Genomic DNA, 13,668 nt, shown 5'->3' with positions numbered 1-13,668 from the left:
TGTTTTAATAGCCAAATTGTCCCAGGAAAAAGGCAGCGCTCTCCGGCAACGGCTGTGCGGCTTCGCTCCACGGAAGAAGCAGTTGACTCTCAGCACCGCGCCACTTGCCCCTCTTTGCTCCGGAGCCCGTAACTGGGTTCCTTTACGAGTTGGGGGGGCGCGAAAGGTGCCCGCCGAGTCCCATGGTCACAGGCTTCATCCGCCTGTGATTTTTCAAAGGGTCCCCGCTTCGCCGTAGCGGGAAAGACCCATTTTCCGTGGAGCCAGTCCCTCCGGATCAGAGGGAATCTGCCATTACCGATGGTGCCACCCTGGAAGTCCAGTTCCAAACCACCTTCTCTGCCCCCGCCTGTTCTTCCTTGTTCGTTCTTTGCCTGGAAAATCTGAAGTTTCTGTTAAGAGCAAGCCTCTAGTTCTTTTTCTGGAAGAAAAACCAGAAGAGCCAAAACGTTTTCTGCAAAAGGCGTAGAGCCAGGAGAAGTTGTAGATGTTGTTCTTCAGTGGTCAGGGAGAGAATCTTCTTCAAAATGAGCCGTAGAGCCCTTCCCACCTTGACATTTTCTGCAGGCCCTTCCAGATGACCTGTTTATTGAGCCTCCAGCCTCATTTGTTTGCAGGGAGATGAGCTGACCCTGGCTATTGAATGAGTTGTTTGTACCAAAGCAAACGTTATACCACTTTTCAGTGCATTTCCCTGTCACTTCTTCAGGCAAAAAGCCCAGTATTTGGGGAGAGTAGGCTTGTCACGCAAGATCTCCCCATCAACCATAACTGCACAACCTGAATTGGCCATCATGTGTTTGAATCCCACTAGAAGATAGTGACAGTCTGGAACTGCCCTCTGACTCCGGGCCCTTCCCCATAAACCTGAAAAGCTGCCCCCTGCCAAAGCATCTGCTTTCAATATTAATCATTAGCCCCATGTAGCTTCCAAGCTGTTCAAATGCGGCTCCTAATGCTGGAGAGGTAGCTAAGGGGCTTGCCCTTCTCCCTCCTCCATCTCCAACCATGCAGTGAACTCAAGAGAACCGAGGAGGAGGAGGAGGAGGAGGAGGAGGAGGAGGAGGAAACAAAGGCAATAAGGCCACTCAAGCATGGGCAGTGGAGGACTGTTCCCTGCAGATTGTGGCTCAGCTTGAAGAGGAAGGGATGGAGCAACTGCTTACAGCAATGGACTGTTTGGAGGTCCCCCCCCCCCACCAGCACCACCACTGTGCCTAACAATTATACTAGGCGTTGAAAGAAGAGTTTAAAATAAAAACTCCCTGTCTGCAGCTCTGTAGTTCATTGTTTTAAAGGCAAGGAGGAAACAGAAGGAAAGGGCGATTGGGAAGGGGGAGGGTTGCTAGATGATGATACAGATGCTAAGGAAAGAGGAATGACTGAAGCAAAGCAAAGCAAGAAAGAAGAGAAGCTTTTGGTGTTCAGAGGTGTGTACTACCTCTGACTGTGTGAGTAGCACAAAGCCATTGTGGCTAGCAGTCATGACCCTAGTTCCAGTAACAGCAAATGCAAACCATGGGTTGGGAAACCACAGTCCAAGCCCTTATTCAAAGTCCTAGCCGCAGTCTCTTGACCAGCAAGGTGTGTCCATGGGAATACCATATAAGGAAGCATGTGACATATTTTGAATCTGAAAGCTGTGGGATCTCACCCCATGTCATTTAAATCCAATGCACAATGAGAGCCAGCCAACATTTAAGCCCATGACAGCCCCATTTGAAAATGGCAATGGGCCAAAACCATCAAAATGAATGTCAACAGGGACAAATGTCAGGTTCTGCACTTAGGCAGGAAGAACCAGATGCACAAATATAAGATGGGGGATACCTGGCTTACTAACAGTACATGTGAAAAGGATCTGGGGGTCCTAGTAGACCACATGCTTAACATGAGTCAACAGAGTGATGCAGCAGCAAAAGAAGCTAATGCTATTCTTGGCTGCATCAACAGAAGTATAGTGTCCAGATCAAGGGAAGTCATAGTACCACTCACTTCTGTCTTGGTCAGACCACACCTGGAGTCCAGTGTCCAATTCTGGCACAATTTAAGAAGGATGTTGACAAGCTGAAACGTGTGCAGAGGAGGGCAACCAGGATGAACCAGGGTCTGGAAACTAAGCCTTATGAGGAGTGCTTGAAGGAGCTGGGTATGTTTAGCCTGGAACAGAGGAGACTGAGAGGAGATATGATAGACATCTTCAAATATCTTAAGGGCTGTCACATGGAAGAGGGAGCAAGCTTGTTTTCTCCTGCTCTGGAAGGCAGGACTCGAACCAATGGCTTCAAGTTACAAGAAATGAGATTCCAACTAAACATTAGGAAGAACAGTAAGAGCTGTTTGGCAGTGGAATGGTCTCCCTCTGGGGGTTGTGGACTCTCCTTCCCTGGAGATTTTAAAGCAGAAGTTGGGTGGCCATCTGTCATGGATGCTTTAGTTGAGATTACGGCATTGCAGGGGGATGGACTAGATGACCCTCAGGATCCCTTCCAACTCTACAAATCTATTATTCAAGCCTCTCTGATCACTGATCTAGCACAAAAAAGGAAGAAGAAATATGGTATCTCTAGCCCTCCCATCACACTCCAGCCCAACTTACCATCTCCTTGTGATTGGGGTAGAAGGTCTGGTCAATGAGTGGGAATTCTTCCGGTCCAAGTTTGCGAAAGAGGCGAACCATCTGGGCAAACTGTCAGGAGGACACCACAGGTAAGAGACAGAACAAGAAAGAGACCTTCTAAATCTGTTCTCAGCTCGCTTGTGTTCTAACTCTCCCATTTGCCTCTATTGCTTCCTTGAACCCCTTTTCCCCTTTGGGAGCTGCTGCTGCCTTCACAGGCAGACATTTGAAACTCCACTTGACGCAGGATGCTGCTGCCCAGCCACCACCAGAAGTCCCCTTTGGGCATAGCAGCACCAGCTGCCCATCAGCTGCAGGCCAAAATCAAAGTGGTGGTCATTACCTTAGCCTTCCTTCTTATGACCTTCTGCTCTGTTTCCCTTCTATTTATGAAGCAAGAACATGAGAACATAAGAAGAAGCCTGCTGGGTCAGGCCAAGAGGTCCTCTCCCATCCTGCTCCCACAGTGGCCAACCAGGCATTGCGCCCATGGCACCCCAATAGCTGCTCCATGCCTGAGGCAGGCTGCCATATCCTTGCCTGGATCTGGTGAGCTTACAGCAACGTAAGAAGATCCCTGCAGGATTAGGTGCCTCTAGTCCAACATCCAGTTCCCACAGCAACCAGCCAGAAGCCCATGGGAATCCTGCAAGCATAAGCGGAGCAGAACAGCACAGCACTCTCCTCACAGGTTCTCCACCCACTGGGATTTAGAGGCCTAGTTCCTCCAATACTGGAGGCAATATAACCCTCATGCCTAGTAGCCCCGGAAGCCTTATCCTCCAAGAATGGTGTCATCTATGCTCTAGAACAGCCTCTCTGCTTGAATCCTGCCAAGCCTGTTGCCCACTTCTCCAGTTAACACTTCTCCTGTTTAGCCAAGGCTTTTAACTGGTTTTCACTGGCCATTCAAGTTTTAGTGTCTCAGCTTTATGTCAATTTCTTTTTAATTTAGTGATGGTTCCATGGGAAGAGAATGAGCAAATGAGCCCTGTGTACACATGATACCTGTAAAGTACATTTAAAACACATCCAGTCCCTCCAGGAATCCTGGGCTTCTTCATTCATTAAGGGTTTTGGATAATTATAATTCTCTAAGGGGTAAACAACAGTGCCCACAATTCTGTGAGGGGAAGAGTATGCTTTAAAGATAGAGTGTGTACACACCCCTAGTCCTTCAACTTGTGGGTATGCCAATAAACACTCCACTCGTTGTCACCACCTAGTCCAAAGCCTACAGTCACAGTCCTTGCCCCAAACATCGGCTCCCCCCACTCACCACCCAGGGCTTGTCGCAAAAGTTGTACACAGAATGCAGGGAGTTGACGCTGGGCACTCCTGCATACTGCAGTCCTATCACGATGCCACGATGGTCTCCTCCACGGGCCATGCTGAAGGCGTGCTGACGGACCAGCACAAAGTCGGGCTTCAGGCTCCTAGTAGAAGAAGAAGAAGAAGAAGCGTGATAATGAAGAACAAGGGTGGCCAGGAAAACCACTCTCCCCCCATCCTTGCTCATAAGACCTGCTTCCTAGAGACACCAGGATCCCAGAATCTCGGCTCCCAGGTCTGTAATCTCTAATCTGCTGCATCTCAAAGATGAGACCAGGTGTTCTCTTGGACCATGTGCTTGCTTTCCTTTGACCACTGAAGGAGCCACAGATCCTTTTCCAGGGCTAAATCAACCAGAATGCATCTGCTGAGTCCATACATTGGTGTTGTCTAGTACAATGGGTAGCTCAGATTCTCTTTTATCCTACAGCCCTCCTATCTCCTTTCTGTGGGATGTAATCCACTGGAGCAGTCAAGTACAACATTACTTGTTTTGCTGGAGTGCACCTGCAGGGAATGTTGGTCCAGCCAGTCAAACCTCCTATTACACCTGGCTGGAGCATCCTTCCTTTGCATGTGACCAGTAGGGGGCGTGACCTTTCCAGACCTGGTAAAAGGCCAAGTCACGTAGCTACCTCCCTCCCCTCTTTTTCGTCCTGTCTGCTTCCTGCTTCACCTGGACTGCACTGCTGCTCTCAGCCACCAGTCCCTGGGTTATCTCCCATATCGGGTAAACCTATTTGTACTTATTTGTAACCTCAAGCCGTAAGCCTGCCTTCAAGGATCACAATGTGCTCTGCCTGATCCTGAGTAAACTTATTTTTGTTATTTATGAATAAAGACTGTGGTGTCTTTATTCTTTTAGGAGGGATAAAGGGGGTCTTACCAGGAATAAAAGAACTTAAGAGATTCTAACGAATCTGCAACCAGCTACCTGTTGTGTAAAGGGGGAATGCACTCTGCTATCGTGAGTTAAGAAGGATAATATTAATCAATATATCCTCTCCTGTTACCCACAACATTCCCACAAAGGGTTATTGGCCCCAGTGTTGCGTATTTTTGAAGGATTGCAAAGGATTGAGATCCTAAGCTGAAGAGTATTTTTCTTTGTCTATTTCCTTGTAAGAACATGGTCTATTGCTCCACTGTGTGAGGGAATTAAGCACACCTCCTTCCCTTGGAGTTCACAGTACCTAAGACAATAAAGAGCTGTTTTTACTTTTGAGATTTTTGAGATTTTAATTTTGAAATTTTGGCAAATTTTTGAAATTTTGAATATTTTTGAAATTTTTGATTTTTAAGATGGCTAGTGTGGTTTTTGATGAAGATGCAGGGCCAAGAATGCCTAAGCTGAATGAACATAATTTTGTTCACTGGAAGCAACATTTGATAGTACTCCTAGAATCAAGAGATCCTAAGCCTAGTGGCTCGAGTGAAGAGGACTTAGCAAAAATTAGATTATGGAAGCTACAAAATAGCAAAGCCAAGACTATTATTTTTGATGGGCTTAAAGATGAACAGTTATCACAGGTTGACTGCAGAGATGATGCGTCTCAAATTTTAAATGATTTAGAGCGCATGTATATGTGTGGGATGTGAAACACAAGAGCAGTCAAGTACAACCTTCCTAGAGTGAACATGTTTACACATGGGGAGGAATGTTTGTCCAGCCAGCAGGTAAACTTCCTGTTTCCTTCTGGGCTGGGACAGACTTCCTCTGCATGTGACTAGAGGTGGGTGTGGCCTCACCTGTGCAGGTAACGACAAAAGCACAGGGCAGGGCAGCCATCTCTCTCTCTCTTTCACAACATGCATCGAAGAAACAACATCTACTGAGCCAAAGATGCCCTCTTGGCTTCCAGCCAAGAGAGGACAAAGGGACTGTCTTCTTATAAGATAGATTCCAAGTGTATGTTACTTCATTAAGCTAAGTCTGCCTTCTGGGATCTGATTGTGAACAGAATGTGAGTAAACTCTTTTTATACTTTTGTAAAAGACTGTGTCGTCTCTTATATTTTATGAGGGAATAAGGGGAAATACCAGAACAGTTATTATAGAGGCTTTAGCGAGCCTGAGCAAATGTAGCCGCTGCAAATTTAAAAGAAGGGAATGTTACTCTGCTGAAATTGTGGAACTTGTTAACACAAGTTGGATAAGGATATAATCAGACAATATATCCTTTCCTGCATCCCTGAACATTCCCACAATATGGAGATACCATGAAATGCTCTCATAGGATGCTGTTGCGTGAGCTTTTTAAACTGAGGATGAACCATAAAGTAGAATTCTCAAAGCATATAAATTAGTTTACTGCTATAGTACAAAAGATTTAACTCACGGAAAGTCCACTCAGTGAAGATATGAAGACTTCTTTCTTCCTAGCATCATTAGGATCCAAATTTGATGTATTTGCTTGATTATAAAGAAGGTTTAACTTTTAAAGATCTGACTGCACATTTGAGACAGGAATGCAAAGCAAGAGCAGAGTCTCCAGTCCAAAATGTGAGGAGTAAAGACACTAATTATGCGTCTAGACAGTTAACAAAGGCCAAAGACACACCCAAGAAGGTTGTGTGCTTTAAGTATAACAAAGAGGGCCACATTGCAAGGAACTGTAAGGATCCAAACAAGAAAAAGAAAAGAAGGGGAAATGTGAACACACCTTACTTTTGCAAGAAAAGAGTTTAACTGTTCAGAGACGTGAAAATAAATCAAACAAATGGATTGTTGACTCTGGAGCTTCTTCACATTTTGGATATAAAAAGGACTATTTTACTGATATTAATGATATTGTTAAATCTCATATTGAAATTGCAGGTGGCAATGTTGTTAAACCTCAAGGTGCAGGTTCTGTAACTTTGAAATGTAATATAAACAATGAAGCAATGGATACTATTGTGGAAAAAGTTTTATATGTTCCACAACTGAGTTGTAATATGCTTAGTGTGTCCAGTTTGGACAGAAAATGTTTTCAAATAACGTTTGGTAATGGAGAATGTAATGTGACTAAGAATGGTGAAGTGTTTGTTCAAGCCAAGCTAATAAATGGCATATATGAGGTTGATCTTTCAGAGCAGCAGTCTGCTAAGGTGGCACTCAAACCATAAGCATGAGGCGGACCTGGAGCTGTGGCACAGAAGACTTGGACACAGAGACACCAACACCATTCTGGATCTACAGAAAAGAGCTTGCAAGGGGACTGCACGTAACAAAGAGCAACACAACACCAACAAAATGTATAAGTTAAACTTTCATTTCCTCCTTGGACCGAGCAGAGAAGCAACAAAGTGCTTGACATAGTCTACAGTGACTTATGTGGACCTATGAATGTTCCCTCAGCGGGGAAGAACAGGTACATACCAATATTTCTTGATGATTTTTCAAAGTATTGTGCAGTGTTATTTCAGCAAGGAAAAGAGTGAAATGCTGGAAATGTTCAAGGACTAACTTGCAATGGTGAAGAACAAATTCCAGAGAGCTCCAGCTATGCTAATGACTGACAATGGGGGGTGAATATTGTTCAAATGACATGCAATCTCTCCTAGCGAAGGAAGGAATTGAGCATGTAACCACAATTCCTGATACGCCACAACAGAACTCCATAGCTGAGAGGAAGTTCAGGTCCATCCCTACCTCATAAGTTGTGGGCAGACGCAGTATGCACTGCAGTGTATCTCCAGAACAGATTGCCAACAAAGGGAGCTGAATGCACATCTTTTGAACTTTGTCATTGCAGAACTCCCAACCTTAAATAAGTTGGAGTTCTTGTTATTAAATGTACCAAGAAAAAAGCACACCAAGAACTCAGGCCAATGCAAGTTTCAATAGTGGGAGTGGTCCCTCAATCAATAGTCAATAGTAACAAAAACTAATCAATTCAAAAGTATGTATTCTGACAAGGATTCCAAACTCAAATAGAGATTACAAACTCTAACAGAGATTACAAACTCAAACTCATAAAGATATGTATAACACAATAATTCGTGACAAAGATTTTCTCTTTTTCACTCGACAATAATGTTGATCCTTATAATTTATCAGCTTGCAGATGGAGACTCAGTTTCAAGCATAGAGCAGAAGTCAGAAGTCAATGATGGATCAGAAACCAGGACAGGCCCTGTTTTGATGTATTCACCTTCATCAGCTAATTTTTAAAGGGTCGTGTAAGTTTGAAGACTTTCGGATAAATATATCCTGTTATTTACATTTCTCAGGGATAACAAGTACGTGTGGGTAGATCAAGGTGTGCGCACAGAAAAGCTCAAGATACACGTTTGCCTCATCTTAGAAAGGAAAGCGCTTCCAAGGGAGCTTCCAGATGACCTGATTTTTAAGCATTCATCCTGCTTTGTTTACATGGAGATTAGGTGACATTCGATATTTAAGGAGCATTCATCCTGAATTGTTTGCAGGGAGATTAGATGACAGACCACCAACCTTTCTTTGCTGTGTGGGATTGGATCCCACTCTAAAATACCCACTGTGTGGAAGTGCCTTGAAACATGAGCAGAGAAAACACTTGGGCACCTGAGTCAAAACAAGCTGAATGAGACACCGAAGGACAGCCACTGCCACTTACCTGACTACCTTAACACCGTTGCGTATAACCTCCATGTCAACGGAGAAGTTGCCATTGGCATGAGCCACCAGGTTGAGATCGGAGAACTCTGCCTGCAGGAGACACCCACAAGACCTAGTCATGGACCAAGCAGCACACACAGTACAGTCAGCAGCCCCCCTCCTGACTCCAGGGATACACAGAAAGCCTGAAGGACATAGGCAGGACAGTTCGCAGGTTCGCAACTGGAATGGTTTCGTGTGCTGACTTAAGTCCCAGGAAACCCCGTGGTCCTTTCAAGAATCTCTTCAGTAAGAAGATCAGGAATTTTATTTATTTATAAATGTTTTTAGACTGCCTTTCTGTGTACACTCATCCAGTGCAGCTACAACAGAATATATAGAACCAAAAAGCTACCACACCCCTCACTCAAGGGCATTGGACTGGTATTAGCAGAGCCATCTTTCCCATAGGGCTTAGTGAATCATAGAATCATAGAGTTGGAAGAGACCACAAGGGCCATCGAGTCCAACCCCCTGCCAAGCAGGAAACACCATCAGAGCACTCTTGACATATGGTTGTCAAGCCTCTGCTTAAAGACCTCCAAAGAAGGAGACTCCACCACACTCCTTGGCAGCAAATTCCACTGTCGAACAGCTCTTACTGTCAGGAAGTTCTTCCTAATGTTTAGGTGGAATCTTCTTTCTTGTAGTTTGGATCCATTGCTCCGTGTCCGCTTCTCTGGAGCAGCAGAAAACAACCTTTCTCCCTCCTCTATGTGACATCCTTTTATATATTTCAACATGGCTATCATATCACCCCTTAACCTCCTCTTCTCCAGGCTAAACATGCCCAGCTGTCGTGCCAGGGCACCAGCCTCTCAGGGGCGCCCCAGGAAGTGGGGGAGCTGCGTGGCTTTGCCGGCAGCCTCCGCTTTCCCTGCACACCCACCAGCTGCCATATTGCTCTCCCGCAGTGGCATGGGGGAGAGTTGCCCTCCCGATGGCTGGCAGTGCGCAGCTTCGCCATCCCCCCACTATCTGTGGTAATTTGGGGGCGCTGGGCGGATATTTGCACCCCTGTGCCGCATCTGCTAAAGACGGCCCTGGGTATTAGCTAAAAAAAAATCATGCCTGGTCCAAGGGGGAAAAGCACAATTTCACATCGCAGCAGTTAAAAGAAGCCCATTTTTAACCAGGGCTTGAGCTGATTGACATCCAACACCTTTTAAAAATATGTTGGGGAGGGGGAGGTTAATCGTGTTGTTTTTGTTTTTATTAAGTATTGTTTTTATATTGTGATTTTATGTTGTAACTGCTCTGAAATGTGTAGGTATAGGGTGGTGTGCAAATTTAAGAATAAATAATATTAATGAATAAATGGTGTATGTGCATTTTGCACAAGGTCGGTAGACTTTGGGGTTCAAGTAAAAGAAGAAAGCAGCTCCAACCAGCCTGAATTCTGCCTCCCCCATTGCAAGGCTCATTCTCAGTTCACATGGGTAAACCAAGACCTAAGCAACTGCCCTGCATGAACTCAGTGTGCACCCAAAACACAACAGACTTCACCATAATGCACAGAGGTTCCTCCAACGACAAACCAACAATTAAATGCCAATGCATCTATCAATCTTCAGAAGAGATTCAGAATATGATGCACAATTGTTTGAGCTGAACACTTTTCTTATAGGGGTTTACATACGTCTGCTTTCCGTTGCATGTTGTGTGTTTTTGTATGTGTGAGTCTGCTTGTTTGTTTCCCCTTTGAAATAAAAAAGGGGGAGACAAAGTGATGTTAAAAGGATTCTCAGAAAGTCAGACTTCTTGGAAACTGCTGACCTAAACCATCAGCCCTGAGTTTCACTTCCTGCTCTCACTGTGGTTGTTGCGTCCATTATTTCTGAGTCAGGCAGAGGTTTGCGCCAGTGGCTCAGCCACAAAAGCCGCCTCAGGACCTTGCCCTGGGCTCAGCCTCAGGCCGGGGGGAAGAGAGTGAACAATGAACGGCAACTTTGCTTCCCCCAGGGAGGACAGAGAGGGTCAGGATGAGGCCGGAGCTTCTTTCATAAATGGGCAGCGTGCTCACCTATTGCCAACTGCAGACACACATGGTGTCTTCAGGGTTTAAAATGTGAGCTTCCTCAGTGACAAATTTTGGCGATGTGCATGCAGGCGACTAGTGTTAGTCTGGGGTCACAAACAGGACCACAGGTTTGAGGAGTTCTGCTCTTAGATCAGTTGGCCCCATAGGGAGCTGGGGGAGGCCCAAATTTGATGTGCATTGCCATTCAAACGATGTGTGTGCACATCATGTGAACAATTATGCAGGGTGGGGCTTAGCTGGCCCACCCATATATTATTCACGTTGGCACCCTTGGTTGGCCCCAAGGAGTGCTCTGGATCAGCTGCAACAAAAAGAGGCAGCTATTTATATTTCCCACAATGCCACAAAAAGATGCTACCTTGAGAACATTGTAGAGATTTAAAATGGCAGCTCCCGGACCGAGCCACCCATCACTGACTGAAGCACCAGCTGGGGTGGGGCTGGTAGAGCAGGGGCCAGCAGTGGACCAGGCTGCAAGTCGAGGGCTGCCATAGGTACCCAAAGGTGGGTGCTGCTTCTGGGTCTAGACAAATGTGCTTTCCAGCTCAAGATGGAGGAGCTGCAACCACAGCAAACAGAATACACCATCCTGTTAGCCAAGCCCAGGCCAATGATAGCAAGCAAAGCCAAGTCAACCGCTCCACTCCGCCTGCTGGTCCCAGGTGCCAAGATGGTGCACATCCCTATTCTTGTCAGAGCCTGTGGAGAGTGTGGACTGTGGAGAGTCCTCACTAGGTTCCAGCCTGAGCCCATAAGGCTTTTGGCTCTTGAGTCCCCCACACTGGACACTGGCTTACCTGCTCAACTTTGATGTCCATCTCCCCATGAAGCTTCTTCCCCTTGAAATATTTTGCCCTAGAAGAAGAAAGGCATTGTTAATGTCTCTGGCAGTAAGCAAAGCGCCACATTTAGCTCAGCTGGTAGAGCAGGAGACTCTTCCACTGTAAGAGCTGTTCGACAGTGGAATTTTCTGCCAAGGAGTGTGGTGGAGTCTCCTTCTTTGGAGGTCTTTAAGCAGAGGCTTGACAACCATATGTCAGGAGTGCTCTGATGGTGTTTCCTGCTTGGCAGGGGGTTGGACTCGATGGCCCTTGTGGTCTCTTCCAACTCTATGATTCTATGATTCTATGATTCTTAGTCTTGGGGTCGTGGGTTCGAGCCCCACGGGTTGGACTAGACAATCCTCATGGTCCCTTCCAACTCTACGATTCTACAATTCTAATCTTGTCTGCATGACCACACCACAGCCACAGTACAACAGGGCTGGATCCGAGCTAGGCCTATGAAGCCAAAAAGTATCAATCCAATTCAAAGCACAAGACCCGCTTCCTCAGAGGTGGGGCCCCTGTGGTCCTCCAGATGCTGCTAGATCCCCAACTCCCATCAGTCAGCATGCCCAATGGTCTGGGATGGCGGAGGCTGGAGACCAAAAGCCTCTGTAGAACCACAGGTTTCTCCCTGCCTTGAACAGGAGGGAACAGAAGTCCTGGGGTGATATGCAATGTGAAGTAGTTCTGTCAGCAAAAGGATTTCTGCAGCACAATGGAAGCCCCGCCCCCTTCACACAGCCTAAATCTAGTCTAGGGGTTCCCTCCAACCCTCTAGAGCAGATCTGGAGTGGACTCAAGGCACACACAGCTGCAAGGGAAGGGGAAATCCTGCTGCCCAGTGGTAATCCTTGTGCTGACAGGACGGCTTAGTACAATCCTGACCCTGGAAACTGAATTTGAGCAAGGATGGAGCATGAATGTGTGTGGCTATCTGCTGTTAAAGAATATTCCAGCCTTGGTCAGCATCTTTTCTGAGCACAATCATTCCTGCCTGCTCTGCGCTGCTTTATTGTATTACTGACATTTAAAACAGAATCCCTCTATCTTCGAGATCGGTTCCCACCCAAAGAAACCTATGGAACACGGCCTCCATCTCTTCCAAAACGCATCAAGGCCTTCCAGAATGTAAAGATGGTTGGGTGCACTAAATGTGCAGTACTTTGTCATCTGTCACCAAGGAACCAGACATATTCTCTCTCAGCAGCGCTCCTGGCATGGGGACGTCACATCATCAAAGCTCAGTATTTTGTTCCTGGGGAAATGAAACTCTCCCTTCCTCCTCCCACTTCCCATATTGCTGTTGTTTATTTATTTATTTATTGAACTGCTGTGTAAAGTGTGGTTGTTCAAATTATGGCAGGCTCCAATCTCCCCACAACTCTTGGTATTTTGCTGCCTGCAGCGGAAAATCAAAATTTGACACTCTAGGTACATATATTTTTAGCACCCACTCTATTCATGGTTATAATTTGTTTCAAGCTGATTCTAATAATGTGTTCTAATACTGCTGCGACCTGGGGCCTGCTGGTGGATAATAAATCTAATGATAATAATAGTAATTTTAAAATGGTGGTCCGCCTTCCACTCATTAACATGGGGCTCATGAATCCACCAGGACATTCACACAAGCCGCACAGAAGCGCACAGGAGCCACACAACCCTTCTGTTTCCAAAAGCAGTCAGCGATGCCACTGGACTTTCACAAACAATGCATGAAACGGAGGTTCATTCCCTGACTGACTGCCTGTGTACATGGAAGGTCCATGCAGCCATCAAGGCAAACAGCCACCGACGGACCTTCCATTGCCACTGTTTCCAGAGTTAGCCATCACAAATGTCTTTAAGGCTATTTTCTACCCTCACAGTCAGAGCCAGTCCACCGCTGTATACCAGCTGCTGAGAATTGAATGTCAGGAGAGAACTCAAGTCCTGCTGGCAGGCTTCGCACAGGCACCTGGCTGGCCCCTGTGAGAAGAGGGTGCTGGACTCTCATCATGTTCTCATCAGCTTGGGTGACTAAATCCACTGGTGGCGTCCTTTAGTCCACAAAAACTGATGCTATAACGGGTTGGTCTTTAAGGTACCACAGGACTTTGCAGTGTGCATATTTTAAAACCAGGACTCTGTTAAATCTTATTTTACAGCCACCTAACCTAGAGGCTTGTGGTAGTGAAATCCACCACACCTAGTGGCAATGAATTCCACAGGCTAGTTACATGTTCTGT

General features: G+C 46.1%; 1 protein-coding gene and 1 long non-coding RNA gene across 3 annotated transcripts in view; both read right to left on the bottom strand.

Moving 5' to 3' along the window:
- Positions 1-13,668, bottom strand: part of LOC308467103 — a 260,657-nt gene that overhangs the window by 136,887 nt on the left and 110,102 nt on the right. The window lies entirely within an intron of this gene.
- The window catches only part of SYN1 (synapsin I), a 96,880-nt gene that overhangs the window by 55,669 nt on the left and 27,543 nt on the right, over positions 1-13,668 (bottom strand). For both annotated transcript variants that reach the window (XM_080988465.1, XM_080988466.1), the window contains exons 2-5: positions 11,411-11,468; positions 8,532-8,623; positions 3,900-4,056; positions 2,600-2,689 (exon numbers count right to left, since the gene is read on the bottom strand). In XM_080988465.1, the coding sequence (XP_080844591.1) occupies positions 2,600-2,689; positions 3,900-4,056; positions 8,532-8,623; positions 11,411-11,468 (397 nt within the window). The remainder of the gene's footprint in view (positions 1-2,599; positions 2,690-3,899; positions 4,057-8,531; positions 8,624-11,410; positions 11,469-13,668) is intronic.

Source organism: Podarcis pityusensis, assembly GCF_964106645.2.
Source record: "Podarcis pityusensis genome assembly, chromosome: 17".
NCBI classification, from domain to species: domain Eukaryota; kingdom Metazoa; phylum Chordata; class Lepidosauria; order Squamata; family Lacertidae; genus Podarcis; species Podarcis pityusensis.
This window is presented reverse-complemented; position numbering and strand designations above follow the sequence as displayed.